This window comes from Psittacula echo (assembly GCF_963264785.1).
Source record: "Psittacula echo genome assembly, chromosome: 2".
Taxonomy (NCBI): Eukaryota; Metazoa; Chordata; class Aves; order Psittaciformes; family Psittacidae; genus Psittacula; species Psittacula echo.
In genome coordinates this window covers 1,484,423-1,504,842 of record NC_137737.1, presented here as the reverse complement: position 1 = coordinate 1,504,842, position 20,420 = coordinate 1,484,423, and the positions used below count along the sequence as shown (strand labels likewise).

At 41.5% G+C, this 20,420-nt stretch overlaps 1 protein-coding gene across 1 annotated transcript in view; it reads right to left on the bottom strand.

The window, feature by feature from the left end:
- SEPTIN7 (septin 7) overlaps positions 1-20,420 on the bottom strand; it is a 54,464-nt gene that overhangs the window by 11,162 nt on the left and 22,882 nt on the right. The window contains exons 3-9 of the mRNA XM_080611745.1: positions 14,018-14,124; positions 8,491-8,591; positions 7,753-7,887; positions 5,236-5,353; positions 3,652-3,744; positions 2,373-2,469; positions 256-307 (exon numbers count right to left, since the gene is read on the bottom strand). Coding sequence (XP_080467871.1) covers positions 256-307; positions 2,373-2,469; positions 3,652-3,744; positions 5,236-5,353; positions 7,753-7,887; positions 8,491-8,591; positions 14,018-14,124 — 703 coding nt within the window. The remainder of the gene's footprint in view (positions 1-255; positions 308-2,372; positions 2,470-3,651; positions 3,745-5,235; positions 5,354-7,752; positions 7,888-8,490; positions 8,592-14,017; positions 14,125-20,420) is intronic.

Below are 20,420 nucleotides of genomic sequence, written 5' to 3'. Positions count from 1 at the left end.
AAACTTGCTAGTTTCTATCAACTTGGGTTCCTATGGTTCATCACAATTTTCAACAAGAACAAGTACTCAGAATGTAAAGAGAGCTGTTAAAAGAAAAATCACCACCACCACCACATGCTAAACGTGTGGTTAAACAAGATAAAGTATAAAATATGAGGATTAATACCAACTCACCAGCTCAAACCCTTTTCCTCCAACATATGACTTCCCAACCTCTCAGACATACTAGAAAATGTTACCTGTTATGTTACTTACCTTATCAACATGTTCCTCAGAATTGTGAAGTCACAGTGTTCACCATTTTCAACTGCAAAGAGAGGTAATGTTTTTTTGAGATGCCAACCAGGCCTTAGACAGAGCTAAGGCTTTCAGATGTCACCCACTGCCTATGTTCACTCCAACAACAGATTACTTCTAGTCTCTCCTTGCTCGAACAGGATGCATGTTAACCATAGGGGGGGCACTGACAATATAACTAGATCAATGTATCCTACCAGCAAAGTTACTATGCTCCCCTAAGCCATACTGGCAAACTGAGCTACAAGTCAGTGCAGCAGAATAAGCTACTGCAACAGACATAGTTTTGCCTGTTTAACTAACTTTGGAGGACCTCTGGAGGCCCTGCCAGCACAGTTGTATAAGGATCAGACACTAACTGAAGATGCCAGTCTAGATTCAGCTATATCCAAACCTCCAGACGACAGGCTTAACACAACCTGTTTTCCCTGCCCTGCCAAATGGGTTTCAAAAGTCTTCACTTTAATTTTTATGTGGATTTAGCTCTTTAAGTACAGGAAGGTTGTACATTTCATTTGATGCAGCTGTCATTAGATGCCACTATGCCTATCATCCATTGCTGCAGAAGAGACTGATGCTGAGTGGCATTTCCCTGATAGTCAATGAGACAACCCTGAAGAAAAATGTCCACCCCTCTGGCATGCAGAGAAGACAACACAGAAAGCCCTTGGCCGACACAGAATAAAGGCATGAGGCAGGTGCCAATGTGCCCCTGAAGTAGAGATGGACGTTTTCATGGGAAGGAGGAACTAAAACAGGATGAAGAAATTAAAATAACCCAAGTAAGTTCAGTGAATCCTACAGAACGAGAAAGCACGCAGCCTCTTCGTGTGTCCATCTTGCATCTGCACTCCGGCAATATTTTACCCCATGGTTTTACATAAGCTAGTAAGCTCTGCTCAGACAGTACACGAAGTCACAGTGCCAAAGCAGCATCATCTCTGAGTATTCTGTCCTTAGCTGACAGACTCAAAAGCACCTAAAGAGGTTCCCTTTAGTTAGGCTACTTCCAAAAGTTGCACAATCGCATGAACATGAAACATTTGTGAAGTTTGTTTTAAAATAAAGAAAAGCAGCAGCATTTTGTACCTCTCCAAAATGCCAACGCAAGAGCCTGAAATAAAGCTTGATCCTTTCTGGCACAGCTGGTTTTTACTTCCTGCCAAACCTCATTTCCTGCCAGACACACACTTCAAAGTGCTACAGCATTTCTCTTTAAAGCATTGGTCCATACACTGCTTGCTGGTTGAGCTGGGCTTCTTTTTGTCTATTTTACACTGCATCAAATTTATACCCCAGTGCCCTTGGAAGGCAGAGATTGTCAGAAAACAAAACATCTTCTTTTAAATACATGCATACTGCAAAGAAGTTGTTTAACGATCATGAAAAAAAACCAGTTTAATAGTGATTGTTTCACTATACAGCATGGTGTATCCTTTGGTAGGATGGTAAAATGGTTTAATGCAATGTGCCAACTGAAATCAGTGAGCAGCATTAAAGCACAAGTGATGGCTGCCAGAACAACAGGCAGTTATTGTCAGGCCTCTAGTAAGAGTAGGAGTTGAGTTTTAAGTAAGTTTTAATTTAAAATAAGTATTCAATTCATTCCCAGGTTATCTTCCTGTTGCTACATCCTAGTAATTAAGGTTCAGAAGTCTGGAGAAAAAAATCCCCAAATTCTTCCAGAAACTTTAAACTGAGTTTATGCTATCCAAGCCGATCAAGTTAACATTTATAATGTGAATATTCTAGAAAGAAGAATTTAAGAAACATAGTTTTTATATGAAGACAATTAAAAGAATGCTAGCAAATAGTGTAACATAAGCTTCATCAACTGCAGTAAGTTACTACAGGCTTTACCATTCCTCACTGAGGCTTCAGCAAGAATCTGCTTGCAAAGTTACACATTGCTGAAGCTTTACCTTGTTCCCAGACTGTCAGAATAACAAAACCATATATTCAGCAACTTTCCAGAGCAAAGCACATTCAAATTAAGCATTTTGAACATTTCAAATACAGACTCAATTCTAATAAGTTTTAAAAGGATAAAGAAAAAGCATCACGAGAAGCCTTACCTTCTGCAACACCCCATGGGTACTGCCTTCCTCTCACTCTCTTACCATTGACTTCAATGATCGTATTACTACCTACCACAGCAAGAGGTAAACGGTCCTACAAGATAAAGCATTACTTTAAAAATCAACATTTCTACTGCCAGAAGATAATGAAAGCATGCCCATGGATAAACTTGACACACACAGTTTGGTGCTAGAACGCTGCAGTGGAGCTTACCCAACGGGCAAGAACAGTTTTGTTTACTGACCTCTGCCTAGTTTAATGACAGAAATACACACACCCCCTTTTGAAATTCCTGATACTCTTGCATTCTGTAAATCTAGTTAAGAAACAGACATTACTGTTACTTAGTAAGCTAAGCAACAGGCAAACCATTTCCTATTTACTCAACTGCACAGTAATTATTTATCAATTCATATTCCCACTGGCTATAAGGACTTTGAGCGCCTCTTGTTCCCAGTTTGCAAAGGTTTGGCAAAGAATTACAAATTCTTGTTTTCAGCTGAACCAAAAATCCCTCCAGTGTAAGAAGCAACAAAGGAGCCAAGGGCAGCTTCAAGTAGCTGAAAGGAACTGTGTACAATGCTATGTATTTTGGACTTTTGTCCTTGCTTTTATTCTGCCTTTTTTTTTTGGGCTTCGTTCCAGAAGCGCTTCCATTTGTGCTGCTGTGTTTATCTATCCTCGGCGATTCCCACAGCAACAAAGAATTAAAAACTTTTACAGGCTGTTAAAGCTACTGAACAAACAGAAGCAAGGCTCAAGAAACATACACAAGATGGACTCCAACACAGAAGAACAGCCTAAAACCACGAGTAAACAAAGTAAATCCCTTCCAAGAGCCTGACAGTCCTTTTGATTTTCTTTAGTCATTCATCTCCATTAAGGCTTCAGTATATCAATTAGTCAGACAGCTATTAACTGTAATGCACGTACTCTGTGCCACGCACATCTCTGAAAGACAACCCTTGCCTTTTTCAAAGCTCAGAATCAAACAAACTATGGTAGGTGGCTAGAAGTCAAATAGGGATGGAATAAAAAGAAAGTGACCTTTTAAGGGTTTATTAATGAACGTGTGATCCAGTCCTCTCATAGCGAACTTTACCCCTTAAAGGACTGTCCTTTACTGCCTCTGCTGAGGAACACTGACTCTTAGAACAGCTTTACATCTGATTTGTTATCTTCTGAACATTTTGGTGGGCTCCTCATTAAGGACAAGACGCTTTTCACTCACTTCCCCCACCCCCTCCACAGTTCTTTCCAAAGAAAATGATTTACCTTTATCTTTTTAACAATCTTATTTTCTTCTTCATCATCCGTTTCAGGGAATTCATATATTTTAATTTTGTGTTCTTGGATTTCTTTCATTATCTAAAACCAAAAATGTTATTTGAGAAATGCATACTTTGTAATAACTCCATTTCTTGATGCTGTTGGATTCTCCCTCCTTTTGCTTGATATATAAGATTGTCAGTAAGATATGTCGCACCATTAGCAGACCCCGAAGGACTCATACTGTAGCCATCTCTCCTTAGGCAGAAGACAGGATCAGAGCCAGAGCCTCAGAGCTAACAGAATACCATCCATAATACAAGCCAGCAAAAATGAATGTCAGTTTTCTACAGCAGGACAAACAGGTTTTCATTACTGAGAATTCAACCTGCCCATGCAAAAACTAATCCCATACAGCCTAAATCCTCGGACTCATCTGGCAATTCAGTCCCTCAAAACCCCTCAGTTTGAATAGATAACTGCAGGCGTACTTCAGCCCTTTGAGTTCCCACATTAGTGACTGCTCTCGCTCCTATGCTGTTCTGTTTCCAGCTCACCTCAGCATCAGTTGCTCAAAGCGGGATCTCCTGACTATTGTAATAGAGCTTGTAACTGATGGACTGACGTGAGCAGTTAGCTGTGTTGAAAAATATCTGCAAGCACCCATAAGAATGTGAGAATAACTGACAGCATCCTCAAGAATGAGACTGCACTGATTTGGGGCTCTATTTGTCTGAGGGGTTTTTTTAAAGCCAAGCTGATGAGTTCTCCAGAGTTTGAGAATGGAAAACAATCAGACCATTTAGCTGAGAGCTGCACTGCAAAGCCCTGGGGAGTATTTCTGCTTCATGAGTTTGCAATCTTACAGAAGTATAACCTTCCAGTTTATGCAAGGGCTTGTTTTCAAAGTTTGATTTGGGAAAGTCTCCCCTGTTTAACATCAACTCATCGATAAAGCTGCTTATAAATTCAGAGGTATTCTGTATTCTACCATTTTTTCCCCCTTTACATCAAAACACCCCATGAACTGCAACCAAAACAGACTTCAGAGCTATAGCACCTTGCTTATGTTCCTCCAAGGCAGAAAACATCCTTTAATTTTTAGTCTTAAATCAAGACTGTAAGATTTGAATCAAGACTGTAAGATGGGACTGAGCCTTTAGGCTTAAATCAAGACTACAAACAACAATCCTAAATATTCTACTCTGATCACGTGAATACCACAATACAATCAGTAATACCATGATACTGCTAAAACCACCCTTTTTTTTTCCCTTTAACACACAACTTCTGTTAGGCACCTAAATCTTGACAGCTCCCTTCCTCCCTTCCTGATTTTTATCTCAACAGTGAATTATTTCACTTGCCAAGAATCATACTACACTTCAAACCTCTTCCCCTGAGGAGAGAAACAAGATTATTTCACCAAGAAATATAATTAAATCTAGAGATATAAATTACTTTGCTTTGCTGTCTCAAGTCATTGCTGCAGGGTTTAAACTTTGCATGCAAGAAGTTAAATCTCACCATTTCCACAGGGATCAACTTGCCAAATTATCCCATGCTGTAAATATCAATCTTTCAGCTCACCTGTTTTTTAAACTGTTGGCATTCCTCCGGTGTAAGTGTGTCTGCTTTGGCAATAAGTGGAATGATATTCACTTTTTCATGCAGGCGCTTCATAAACTCTATATCCAAAGGTTTAAGTCTGAAAGACAGCATTAGAACTTTGCAATTTATGTTCATGAAACAAGAATGTACAAATGAGTTGAGGTTTGTCCTGACAATTACTCTTAAGACACTGATTTATGAATGATAGATGCTTGAATGAAATTCAAAAGGCTACCTACAACTGCTATAGGAAATCCCCTAGCATTGCATAATCCCAGAGGAATATATCGTTAGTATTAATAATAGTCACAAGACTTCTGCTAGCTGAAACTACACCCATTTAAGCAAGTGATAAGAACTTCCTGCAAAGGTAGTAAAGCTCATGTCATTAGGTGGAAGACTGTTCTGGCTGGTAAGAGTTTACAGTTGTGCATCACGCTCTGTTCACAGACACTGTTTCGGTTTCTGAAAGTCATGTTCCTTTGTATGCTTCTTCCTGAAAGTGGGCTCAGATTTTTATACATTAGGTTGCAGAAGACAGCAAACTGGCCTGTGTACAAATGAAGTAGAAATATCTCTAAATCACACCATAGAATAAAAAGACCATTGTTAAAGTGGATGACAACTAAAACACCCACCCTATGGGGATATAAAACCATCAATGTACATCAAAGTGGTCACTACTTCCTGGTTGCTAAAGCAAAGCCACAGAGGTTTTGATGCATTAATGCTTCAGAATTATTGTAAGTTTAGCCAGGCTTAAAGGATTCATTTAAAGGATTTAACAGGATTATTTCTCATATAAAAGAAATTAGGATTAGGGACATTAAAACCAGATTCATTTGGTACTCAAATTTAGCTTCTCCTCCAAACCATACATAAAAGAATAAAAACAAGTTAAAGAACACATACTTCACTTCAACATTTCCTCCCAGCCACCGACCTTCTCAGCATGTTTCCATTAAATAACAAACATTAATGCACATCTAGATTAAGAGCACTGGTTTGGCTATCCATTCACCTTCATGTGCTTTCCCTCTGACTTTTACAAATGCATGAAAGTCATAGAACAAACAGAAAGTAAGTTCCCTTACGAATGTTTTAATTCACACTTGACAGCTCCCATGTGCTACTGTCTGCACAGGAAACATGATCAAAGACTGCACCACCACAAAAACCAGGTAGAAAGTTAGCAATGTCCTTTCAGATAAGAGTATCTCAAAGATGAGAGGAATGCTAAGAGCAGCACCAATTTTCTCCATTCTCCATTCATTTCTTGCAATAGATGACCAACTCCAAGCATTTACTCTGGTAATTGAAAAACACTAAGGAAACCTAGCTCACCTTTACATGCCTCCTCTGCCCCAAAGTAATACTGAATACCTGTACAAGGAACACACTTTTCCAGCTTTTAACCTTACGAATCTAGTGACCAAAACTTATCTAAAGCATTGCCTTAATTGTTCCCTAGAAACAATTTCTACTTCCCACTGGTTTACAAATTGTTAACAGATAAAAGGAGGGTGTGTGGGGGGAAGACAAATGTTATTTTGAAGAATCTCAAAGCTACCTCAAAAAGAGATTGACTAAAACAAGCAATGAATCATCTTCCCTTCACTTAAATAGTGTTTTGATTTTGCACACTCGTAAAACAGCGTATGCGAAGGATTCAAGTGTTTGAATTTAAAACTGAAAAGCATTTTGAGCACAAATGACAGCACAAACATACACGCTAACGACAACAACAGAAACTGTTTCATTAAGGCAAGGCTACATAAGAAAAACTCTTGCCCACTCCCCAAGATTTCTTTCCAAAGTTGAAGCTGTAACTCATGAGTATCTGACAAATTTTACCAGTTGTAAAACAGTGATAAAATGCTAACCAACCAACTTCAGATCTAGTCAGTCTGAGTCTAATATAGCCTGGAAGTGCAGTTCTCTCTCTCTGCCACTAGATAGAAGTCTGATCAAGTTAAAAGCTAAACAGGGGTGGAAAACTGCATAATAACTGAACAAACATCCAGAATGCCTACACTGGAATTGTCACTTACAAACCATTACACCCCAGGTGAATTAAAGCATGCTTATAAAGATGCAGGAAACTTCAATTTATCATTAGTCAAAGGGAGGGAGGAAGAATGGAAAGGAAAAATCCTGCTGGCTCGAAGGGCAAACCAGTTTCTCCTTCTAATGGGAACAAAACCATAGGTTACAAATAGGCAGAGCACTTGTGAACACCTGGATGGTTTTAATTGTTCTAATATTATTTTTCATGTTAAGCAATTACTGTGCAATCCTGTTTCCTGGTGTTCCAACTTAGTGCTTGTCTGGCTTGCTGATGTTTGACTAGCCAAAGTAAGCTCATCTTTGAAATTAAGCATGCTCTGCAGGCCACTACGAAAATCCTATCTGGAACTCTACATAATTAAGAATGCCAAATCTGGATGATTACCTGAGATAAAAGACAGAGAAAAGACAAAATACAGTAATACAAACCCATGTCCTGAAGGAGCAATGAAGTATAAACAACACTGCACTCTATTATCTGGCATCTGACGTCTGTTCACTCGAGATTCTGCGTTCAGGTAGTCCTCAAATTTACTGTCAATGTAGTCGATAACTGGCTGCCAACTGCAGAGGTTACATGAATAAAAACCTGTAAGTTATATCATTTATGTAAAAAAGGCTGTCTTTGCTAAGAAAGAGATGTACACTACCTCCCCACGGCTTGTGTGCATCTGGGGGGGATTCGGTTTGGTTGGTTTTTTAATTAAAAGTCTTCAACACAGCCTATTTTAAGTGACCGGCTCCTCTACACACACCCGAGTTACACAGCCCAGAAGATACAATCCTTGAGTTCACTGAAAAACCTTCTCAAACACAATTACCTTCACTGTAATAGCATTAAATAGAACACTTACAAACAGTAGCCAAAGGAACATGCTTTACTGGTCACATCTTGTGACAGCACAGAACTCTGCTCTGCACACTGCATGAGTGGATAGAGCCAAACGCTCCATTCACTTTAATGGGACAAGCTGACAGCATTTCAATCAAGTTCTAGAGGTGCTTGGAACTACAGTTGTTAAAAGTTTTTAGCTAACAGAAAAGTTTAAAAGCATTAATGTTTTACCTGAAGATCAAAGCTGCATTTAAGAACACGTCAGAAGGCGTATCTCACACACACAAAATACAGCTCAATTATTGTGGGAGAACAGACAAAGAACATCTTACCAATTACTATTATCCACAGCATCTCCAAATCCTGGTGTGTCAACTATTGTAAGTAGTAACTGAACACCACCCTCTTTGATTAAAACTTTTGACTGCTCAACCTGTAAAATTAATAAGGAAAGATCAAACTTTGAGCGATTTAGTCACCCATCATAAACACTGAAAAGCATTCAAGGAGTAAGAAGTCTGACACTGAATTGCTAACTTTTCTGCTTCAGAGGGATACTGGCTCCATGTTTGGCTTATAAAATCCCAGTAATTTGATAATAATTATTTTTTAAAGAACAAATGGGCAATCATTTATATAGTCAGTGATAAAAGAACCCAGGTAGGCATATAGGATAGCTTTATATTTTAACTCCTGTCAAAGCAGGAACAACCCTAACCAGGCGTTATCCTTGATGAAATTGTCAACATTGGTCACCTCAAAGAAAATGACATTTTTCAAAACTAATCCTTCCCTGAAGCATCTCAGACAGTACATTTCTAGTCCCTGATAATGCTTTTTTAAGAATAAATTTATTCTTCAGCTAGTATACTGCTTGGGAAAAGAATGACAGAAAGCAATGGCCTCCTGTTACAAACAGATTGATATTGGAAAGTAATACAATCTAGGTGCAATCTGCTAAGCTAGACCTCATGTGATCTGTAATGGATCGGTTCCTGTTAGCCCAGGTCACCGATGGAAACTTGGCTCAGAAGGTAACTGCATCAGCACAAGGCATGATGCAAGATGTGGGTGTGGGAACACGCGTCTCACGCTGTGACCACCCATGTGCAGCACAGCTCAGTCAGCTGGCAGCAAGCACATCAAACAGAAAATACAGGCTAAACAGCAAATGGACTGCTACCCACTTCTTTCTTCTAACATCTCAGTAATTGACAATGCCAATGTCAGGTGTATCTGCCTGCAAAAGCACCGTACACCACTGTCATTGAGTCAGCCTGCTCCACGGCAGTAAGAAATGACAAACTCAAGTTAGAGTGCTGGCTCTTGCCAACTGCTCACATAGCTAATCTTAGCTTTTCCCCCCGATACTAAGACAATTTTTCTTAAATCACTACTGATGCATTGTTCTGAATATTGATTTAAGAAATCAACCACGCAAGCCATTTATTCAGAGCCCCACAGGAGTTGGCAGACATTGATACCACCTTGCTGCTCATTGCTTAACATTTCTTAACCTTCCTGAACCCTAACTGGGGAGAGAAAAGAAAAATATAACTAAGTGAACATCTGCAAGGATATTCAGTAATGAACTTTCAGAGAGAGGAGAAACTTGGATAATACATCCTACCTGGATGGTCTCTTGACCAGCTCAAGATTTGAGAGATCGTATCAAAGCTGCTTAAGCACTTGCACATCCCTAATTCTATAGATGAAACACTCTCTCACAGCCACACCTGAACACGGCTGTAACCACTCTGCAATCACTGGTATGTGATGCAATGCAGATCTACAAGATAAATTAACACTCCACCAGAAAGTCCAAATAAATACCTCTTGCACAAGCAGAACACTGCTTCTAATTCAGAAAAGAATACACAAAACCACAGAAAACAGTAACTTGACTGCAAAGAAAGCTCCGTATTCAACCTCCAAGTGTGCTGGATGCTAGTTTAATCTACTCATCAGTAGGGATCTTATCTGAGCCAAACCAATCCCTTTCACTGATGGGTCTCAAAAAATAACTCAACTGCACTATGGCTGTTCACAGCATGCAGCTGTCCTGACCTGCACCCTCAGCTAACAAGAAGATAAAAAAGAATCCCAGAATCCCAGCCTGGTTTATGTTGAAGGGACCTTAAAGCTCCTCCAGCTCCAACCCCTGCCACGGGCAGGGACACCTTCCACTGGAGCAGGTTGCTCCAACTGTGTCCAACCTGGCCTTGAACACTGCCAGGGATGGGGCAGCCACAGCTTCTCTGGGCACCCTGGGCCAGCGCCTCAGCACCCTCACAGGGAAGAGCTTCTGCCTAAGAGCTCATCTCAGTCTCCCCTCTGGCAGGTTAAAGCCATTCCCCTTGGCCTGGCCCTACAGGCCCTTGTCCAAAGCCTCTCTCCAGCTTTCCTGCAGCCCCTTTAGGCACTGGAGCTGCTCTCAGGTCTCCCCTTCAGGAGCCTTCTCTTCTCCAGGCTGCCCCAGCCCAGCTCTCTCAGCCTGGCTCCAGAGCAGAGCTGCTCCAGCTCTCTGATCAGGTCCACATCCCTCTTGTGTTGGGGGCCCCAGTAAGGCAGCTTCATAATACAAGAGTCCCCAACATCTGGCTACAGAGATGCTAGTCACAGAAGAATCCAGGTTGGGGTGGACTTCAAGGCTACCCAACTCAATCTCCTACTTCAGCAGGAGTTACTGTGATGTTAGGAAGGTTTTAAAGAAGAAAAAATAGTAATAAATAAGTAAAAACATAATGATGCACACACACCTGCCTCAGACACCACCAAGTTACCCTTTCACTAACTGCACAACTCCTGTCCTTCAAAAACGTCCAGTCCAAAGCCATGAGAACCCAGGAACACATGCAGTGCTTTAAAAACTGATGTTTTAATTGTGGTGAATTCCCTCCCACCCCAAGTGTTCCACAGAGAAATGTTATTGTACATAATCAATGCCAGAACTCAAGACAGCAATCCCCAGCCACACAGTCAACTCGGCCAAGAGTTTACTATTCATAAGCTTTAGCACACAGGAGATTAACTTCTGATTCCTCGCATTCTTTTCGCTATCTTGCATACAGTAACCACACAGCCCCTCCTATAACCAAACTCTCTGCAAGTATAAGAAACTCCTAGCACTTTCAGAATATTAGAGATGATAATGTTAAGAGCTGTACTCTTGCCAAGTGCTACAAGGTATCAGCTTTATTCTCCAGCACAAAAATTCCCAGCAAGAGCCATTAAATGATTAAGCGCTCACAGTGGAATGCTTTTACAAAAGAAGCAATTAATAAAACATTATCTTGAATGTGTGTTTATAACAAAGGAAAAGGAAGGTCAGGAGAGCCTCAGAAATGCCACGCCAAACATTTTTCCTGATCCTGTATGCTTGGAAGTTTTAAGTATGGCTGAATTGGTGAAGTTCTCTTCTGACAAACGGCCTGCTTCACTGAATCCCTGCAGACAATGCAGACCCTACTGCAGGGGGAGGGTTTCAATTCACTTCATGCATTCATGGAGGCATCTTGCTATCAAAGAAACATTAATTATCAAATTAAATGTCAGATGCTTGTGTTAAGGACAATCAGACCACATGCAACATATATTGTAAGCAGCAGAAAGCACCAGTAAGAGACAGTAGGTGAAGAAGCTGCCTCTGTAAAGTTGCATTTTTCTAACCTAAATTGATGTGTCCATACATGGTCAAAGGCACAGAAAGCAGCATCTGGCAAAGATCCAGAATATCACTGTAAACTAATGTCATTCATAGTTAAGCATCCAACTGCATCCTATCATCTGATCTGCAAGTATTCCTGAGGGATTCATGGAAAACATTAGTTCAAGTCTTGGAATTTAAAGCTTTTTAATCAAAGTCTCTTCCAAACAGCCATTTTCCCATGCACTCCAGCCAGCTGGGTCACCCAGGTCTCCTTGGCAGCTCCTGCACAGCATTCAAGACATGAGGCTTGTTACAGCTTGGCTGCTTTTAATGGATTAAACAACTTGACCATACCCCACTACAGACACTCAAACAACCATCAGAGAAAACCTATTTCATACCCATTATTTCTGAAGAAGTTTCCTTTGAATTCATCTGTCATTGGTTAACTGCTTTTCTGTCTTTTCCATGGAATTAATACACAGGACCTGCCTCACCAAGCTCTGAACTGCGGCCATTTTCCAGCCCAAACCACAGTTTGTGTTTATCTATGCAAGAGTCTCTTGTACAATTCCTGAACAGTAAATTATTCCCACCATACAGGAGCAGGCAATTATTACCAAGGAGATTTTAGGATGCTCTGGTGGTCTGGCTCATCTCTACCCCACAAAACCCTTGATATCCTTAGAAAGGTTTAAAATGGCAAAGAGCACAAATCCCATGGATCCAAACAGCAGCTCCCACTGGTAATTCCTGGATTTCAAATTTGACTGGCATCATCTCCACGTCATATACAACATTGCCAGCACACACAGTTTTCAGGGGTGTAGGGGGAAACAATTTTATCCTCACTTAAGACAGTGACACTGAAATGAGATAGTTTCAGTTTCCTTCTTAAAATGGCACCCTTGATTTTTCATTCATCACAACAAGGAACTGAAGGAAAAGCAATGCTGCACTACAAGTATACTCCAAAAGAAGAATACTCATCAGGTAAAGCAAGCAGTAGTTTCTAAGGGGGAAGGTGGGCTTTAAATACATTTTATTCCAATCATATTATTTGCTAAGTCATAATAAATCCCAGTTCTCTACTGAAAATAGGTTTGACAGCTCTTGGCCACCCTCAGGCTTTAGCCCACACAGTGGAAGTAGGAAAAAACAACCAAACCACCTCTGAAGAACTCAAAAGGTCAGGATGAACGGATGATCATCTCATCTCATCACCTAACAGATGAAAGCACTTAACTCAGATTGGGAAACTACACACACAGTTTTGGTTTAATTTTTCTTACCCTAATCCACCCTTAGCCAGGGTGGGACCGAGTTATCTGTGAAGGATGTCTCGGTGGGTTTTGTGTTAAATTTTATGTAAATTCTATGATTTCTATTAATATTTTATATTAATATAAAATACAATCTTCCAGAGACAGGGAATCTAATTCTCACTTATTTAAACTAGAATTCAATGAACATAAATTGAATTGCATAATCATAGAATCCCACACTGGTTTTGGGCTGGAAAGGACCTTAAAGTTCCTCCAGTTCCATCCCCTGCCACGGGCAGGGACACCTTCCACTGGAGCAGCTTGCTCCAAGCCCCTGTGTCCAACCTGGCCTTGAACACTGCCAGGGATGGGGCAGCCACAGCTTCTCTGGGCACCCTGGGCCAGCGCCTCAGCACCCTCACAGGGAAAAGCTTCTGCCTAAGAGCTCATCTCAGTCTCCCCTCTGGCAGGTTAAAGCCATTCCCCTTGGCCTGGCCCTACAGGCCCTTGTCCAAAGCCCCTCTCCAGACTTCTTGTTTGATCCTTTAGGCATTACCTATATCCTTTAATACCTGGTTTCTAGAAGCCTGTCTTAAACAGTCAGGAGTTTTAGTGCACATCTACATATTTCTACAGATATACTCCATACTTTATTAAATAATAACACATTCAATTTCCAAACAGGACTGCACCCGTACGAGGTTTCTAAAGTACAGGCAGTGCACAAGTACTTCAGGGCTCCGTCACCTCAATACACTACAACTTTCAGAACCTGGAAGCTTTGTATAGCTAAGGGCACTGAAAAACACGCAGAGTATTTCTTAGTGGTTCACAATGTGCCGTAATTTATTTGAAATATAGGTGCTTATGTGACAACTGTATCACCTTAGATTACTATACTGTAAGTTACATTGTTCAAGCTGCAGTTTTTCCCCCCAGACATACCTGGACAGTCTTTTTAATTCTGTGTGAAGGACCTGGATACTCTGGGGAATACAGTTCTGTTAAGAATAATGAGTTGATTAATGTTGATTTTCCCAGTCCGGATTCGCCTGGAAGAAAACAGAACAGTTGCAGTTAAATCAGGAGCATCACACTGAACGTCAAAGCAGTTGGAACTAAATTTCAAATACTCTTGAAATGTAATACCTCAAAACATTCACTACGTTCTAAGGCTTTGAGAATCTATTATCTGTGCCAGTTTCAAGGAAGACTCTCCAAATCCAACTGTCACTGGTGGATTCTAAAGACATTCACTGTTCTGATTGCATTAGGTACTGAATGCATTTAGCGCTTCTCCATTGCTCCCATTACAGTACACAAAGATGGTATTACCCCACATTCAATATTATAAAGAAGCTATCTTCCTGGTATGACTTCCTAGCATGATGCCAAAGCAGACTGAGCTATTTCGAGTATTACTTGAGAGTCTTATTATCAAGGGAAGGGGAAAAAGAAGGGCAGGGGTGAAGAGAGTTTGAGATTAGTTTGGTCTAACTACTAAAGCCACAGGAGCTAAAATGGAGTTTCAGAACCATGCAGTTTGCCTGGGAATGTTGTTGTTGGGGCAGGGAAGGGGGACTGGATTTTCTTTGAGTTTTGGTTATTTGTTCACGAGTAACAGTACGTCAGCCTTGCTAAAGAACTAAAGAACCTGGAGACACTAGTGCCATGACAATCCAAGCCAATACAGTCACAATTCCCACAGTAAAGACCACACACACCCCACTCTCCCCCATTTACAGCTCTATAGAAACAGGAGTGTCAGATCTACTTATGACAGGATTTTAAACACAAGCCTTTTGCTCAGTTTTCTATTGTAAAGAAGCTATTTCAACATGACAGGGCTTTGAGTAACTTGGTCTAGTGGAAGGTGCCCCTGCTCGTGGCAGGGGGTTGGAACTGGATGAGCTTTAAGGTCCCTTCCAACCAAACCATTCCATCATTCTGTGACAATTCACACTGGCATGAGAACTAAGGAGAAAAGTGTATGAAAATGATGCTTTCTGTTCAAGTTTTCAGATCAGTGCTGTTAGCTAAATAAAAAACAGTCACACAGATTTGCTCTTAAATTTGGGTGCAAACTACATATTGTCACTGAGGGAGGAGAATGGGCTGCACTGCCTCACACTTTGAAAAGAAAAACCTAACTCGCTAATCCCTTCATCCCCAACAAATTATAGCTCATTTAGAGACTGCGCTCTGAAAGCTTCAAAACTTGCCTTGAAATCTGTGTCCTGGGTTAATGCAAGTCATCGAGAGTCATGAAACAAAAAGAGTTTCAAACTTCGCAGACAAGCCCCTGTCTCCACTATAATAGCTGGCTTGATTTCATCCACCAGCTAGCTGAAACACATCAGCCATCTCAATTACAGTGGCATAGCACAAAGTCTCTGCAGCACCAACAAGAGAAATCTGATTAGAGAGACTGCAAACAGATTAGCAGCTGAGGAAACACTGCAACCAGAGCTCCTGCGGGCTGACTCCAGTAGCAGGAGGGCTTGTGCTCCAAAGCTCATCCTGTCCAACACATGAGCCAGCCCAGGCTGCAAGCACAGCTTGGAGACAGCCAGGAAGGCGGGCTGCAGCAGCCAAGGACCAAAGAGATATTCAAGCTATAAGCTCAAGATAGCAGAGGTGACACCTGAGGCAGAAGGGATGGGCTTGCTGACAAGCATTTTGTCACTACCATCACAGATTTCACTTTTTCTGTGGTCAGATGCAGTCAGCATTTCAGAAGGGCATGATGAATACAGTGCATAAACATGTCTGGTTGTAAGGCTCATGTCTTCTTAGATTGGGTATAAGTAAGAAGCTCTTTACTGTTAGGGTGGTGGGGCATTGGAACGGGTTGCCCAGGGAAGTTGTGAATGCTCCATCCCTGGTGGTGTTCAAGGCCAGGTTGGACAGAGCCTTGGGTGCCATGGTTTAGTGTGAGGTGTCCCTGCCCATGGCAGGGGGGTTGGAACTGGATGATCTTAAGGTCCTTTCCAACCCTGACTATTCTATGATTCTATGATTCTGCACTCCTGTGTTTGCAAGATCTTTGGGGCAGGGTGAGCTGCAGCTGAGAGGCTTCCCTAGCAAGTTTTTAGAAGCTTCTTTCTATTGCATATCTTTAGTTGTCCACCTGGGTTAACAGTTACCTGCCAACAGTCAGCATCTTCATACAGACGGCCCATGGCACATCATTTGATATTAACCTTGGACAGCAAGATTTCTTCTTCTGTGAACAAACCAACTAAACCAACACATTCAGCTTCTTTTATATTTCAAACACATTTCTGGGGGGCTCACAAGAGGCCTCCAGCAACCACTAGAACTGTATGCAAACCACGGTAACTATACTCACCTGCTTTAATGTTATTCTGGAGACTATTTAAGTATGGAGAATTAACAATTAAAAAACTGGAACAAGGAAGCGCAATCACAGAAACAGGGGGAAAGCAGTGCTCTGGAGAGGAAAAAAAACTAACTCACTCAGGCTGGTCTCACCTGAGCTACATAAACCTTTCATCTTCATTTCCAAATCACTACAAGAACCAGTTAGAAAATCTACTAACAGCAAAGTAGCAAGTGTTCAATACATGTTGGGTTGGGTGGTTTTTTTCAGTTCAATTTCTATCCATCGGCTCTTGTTCTGACTTGATTTTTACTAAGCAACTTAAACTCAAGCATCTCTTGCCTCTGACAATAGAAGTGAGTTGTTCTCCTTAAGTCCTACTGCTGTTGCATTTCTCACTGTTCATTCTTGTGGCACATTGAGCATGTGGCATATTTCCAACCTCCTCCAACTTTTCAGCCTTTGCCATTCTTACTCAAATACCCACAAGCAGTCCAGCCCAACCCAGCTTCCAGCTTTATATGTAACTCTTACTGGAGACTGCTCTTTCCTCACTCACATATTACATCTCCTGATAACGAATCACACCACATCTTCTAGCTTCCACATCACTCTGAAAATCAGTTTTCTACTGTTCATAGGATTCTGTTTTCTAAAATCTGAGCCCTGAATTGAAAACCATGACTTACGTTCTTAGACATATGACTCTATGTCAGAGAGTTCATTAAATACATGAAGTGACCAAGATCACTAACCAATACTGAATGTTCTCAGTGTGCTGTCTGCATGTTTTATTTCCTAGTTCTTCATTAAATAAGAAAGAAATTACTCTTGCAGAAATCACCAGAGGTTTTTCTATTCTTCACTAACAATTACTTGGCTTCCTACCAGACAAACAGTATTTCATGCTCATGCCCTGTGACAGTCAACTGCATTGCTGAGAAAGTGACCACGTGTTTAGAGTTACTTGATACAAATAGTCCAACAGAAGCTGCAGTTGCTTTACTGCTTTATCAGAATAAAGATAGCCAACATTATGTTTCTTCTCTGATGTAAAGGAGCATTTAGCGCATTTAGTAGCCCCGAAGAGTTATTCCAAAGAAATTCAACAGAAAAATGCTGGTTTTCAGCACTTACATACAGAATCATAGAATCCCAGCCTGGTTTGTGTTGAAGGGACCTTAAAGCTCATCCAGCTCCAACCCCTGCCACGGGCAGGGACCCCTTCCACTGGAGCAGCTTGCTCCAAGCCCCTGTGTCCAACCTGGCCTTGAACACTGCCAGGGATGGGGCAGCCACAGCTTCTCTGGGCACCCTGGGCCAGCGCCTCAGCACCCTCACAGGGAAGAGCTTCTGCCTAAGAGCTCATCTCAGTCTCCCCTGTTCTGGCAGGTTCAAGCCATTCCCCTTGGCCTGTCCCTACAGGCCCTCGTCCCAAGCCCCTCTCCAGGTTTCCTGCAGCCCCTTTAGGCACTGGAGCTGCTCTAAGGTCTCCCCTTCAGGAGCCTTCTCTTCTCCAGGCTGAATCAGCCCAGCTCTCTCAGCCTGGCTTCAGCCCTCACAGGATCTCCATGGCCTCCTCTGGCCTAGCTCCAACGTCTCTACGTCCTTCTGGTGTTCGAGGCCCCAGAGCATATTCTATTTTTAGCAGATGAACCATTTTTTTCATGGAATCTTTTCCATTTTATAAATTCTAATGATTGTGATTTGCTTAAAAATACAATCCCATCTTTGGTGACCTGAAGAGGGGTAAACAGCTTGTCAGAAGAGATAAACAATGTATTTCATCTTCTTTCATCCTTCCACAATGACCAGTTATGCTCAAGACAGCACCTGCAAGCTTTATGCAAACGTGCAATGGCTTTGATGCCCTCTAATACACAGGTTTTGCTTTGATATGGAAGGGAAACTACAGGAATAACCGAAGAGCCTGAACTACTCCAAATGGCATGATGCAACCGTGCTCTTGCCGATGGGTAACGATGCTCTGCCATGTCATTACAGACGACCACAAAAATGGAGACTACAAGATGCTTTTAATTTGAAGTCTGATTTTAGAAGCTTTCATGCAGGCTAGTTCCTGTCTTCGGCACACTACAAAACATGAACCAACATTTCCATGAACACACAAGAACATCCAAATGAAACCCATCAGGAGGAGGGGTGGGAGCAGCACCATGCTACACAGCTGCTCCCACACAGCTCCAGCTCCACGTAGGACGGTGTCATGTGAAACCCTGCTAGAAGTCCAACTTCGTATTTTACAGACGTTTATAAGGGAAAGACAGCCAAAGCTCCACCATTTCACAACTTGCATTTGGAGCATAAATTATGGCAGTAACATCTGTTAAGAGTCACAGAGCTGATCCTCACAAACAGAGCAACAGGGAAGTCTACCAGCGATGAATCTGCCTTTGCCCATCAGCAACTGCATCGACAGCAATAAGATTTCAGCATTCCGGATACGGTAAGACAATTCAATCAACTTTCTTAGAGCAAATCTTGAATGTTAAGTGGCTGGGGACAGAATCTTGGTATATCCTTCCTGTCACAGATGCCATTTAAATAATTTACAAAAGCCATTAAAAGCAGGGAAGTACTCAGAAGAATATTGCAACAGATTCTAGAAAGCCTTTTTCAAGTACTATTATTTCCCCCCAAAGCAGAAGCAGTTTTAGCTTTCTACAACTGACAGTTATAAACGGCAATGAAACAATGGCTGAGCTTCTTCACAGGTGAGATTTTAGCTGCTGCCAATAGAAATGGTTCCCTTCTTCCAACCCACCACTTGCACTAGAATTCATAATGCAGCATGGTGAGGCAAGAAGCGATCCAGCAAACCAGGGCTCGAGGGTGGGAAAATGTGAGAAAGAAGACACCCGGCAGACAAGGGAAGTCAAATCTACAGGTGCCCAAAAAGAGGGGAGGGCAAATATAAAAATCTGCTTTTAAAACCAGACCTCTTCTCTGCAACAAAACAACCATCAACAGTTCATAAGTCAAAGAATTTGTGGCACTTCATGAAGAAAGTCATGTTTGCTTTGCTTATGTATCTAGGCTTTGCTGCTGATAAACAGCATGTCTGCAAGGTAGCTGTTTCAAATAGGATATTACTTAATTAAACATGAGGCAAAGGAAGCCGGTTTTCAGCATATTAAAAGAAAGTTCTACTCTAGTAAAACCGAGGAACCAAAATCAAGTTTCTCTTCATTTCAGGTTCTTGAACATGACTGCAGATGACAAGAAATCACCCCAGGGCATTGGTTCACCCATATGGAGTACCAACAGCTGAAACGTGACAACCTGGCGATTCGGCATCCAAGGCTGCATGAAATCATGAGCCCACAGTCAGCAGCCCCTGCTTGCCAAAGCTCACCTCACTTTGTTTCTTCTTTGTATTAGTTAAAAGAAAACTGTCTGCTCAAGCTGTAGTTATACTGCAATGCAGCTTCAGAGGCATTACAAGCATCAGGGAGTTGTCAAAACTGACCTACATGGAAAATGTGAATGCACAAGCTACCTGTGAAATAAATGGGTTAACGGAGTCAACTGGAAATGACAGAACCTGCAGAGCTCCAGGACAACACGCCTTCCATTTTCACAGGCTTTGCCAAAGCCAAAATAAAGAGCCTTTGTAAGAAAGGAAAAAAACCCACATTGCTTCAAAGTGAGAGTAAGAGGAACCAGAAGAGTCATGAAAAGATGCTAAAGGAGGATGCTCTCTTGAAGGCTGAGGAAACAAACAGACACCTGAGACCATCACTGCTTGCTCTGGAAAAGAGTATGTGTCTAGAGAAAGCTGCAGAGGTGGACTTACTCTCTGGAGACATATTGAGTGACAAATATAATTGGTCACATTCCCCAATTCTATGAACTAAAAACTTCCCCAGTTATGTGAATTAAAAAAACCCCCAATATAAGAACACAACATGCCATCTGTGCATCACTACTGACAATTAATTGCAAAGCATTTCTAGTACCCCATTTCTAACGTTTGCTGACTCA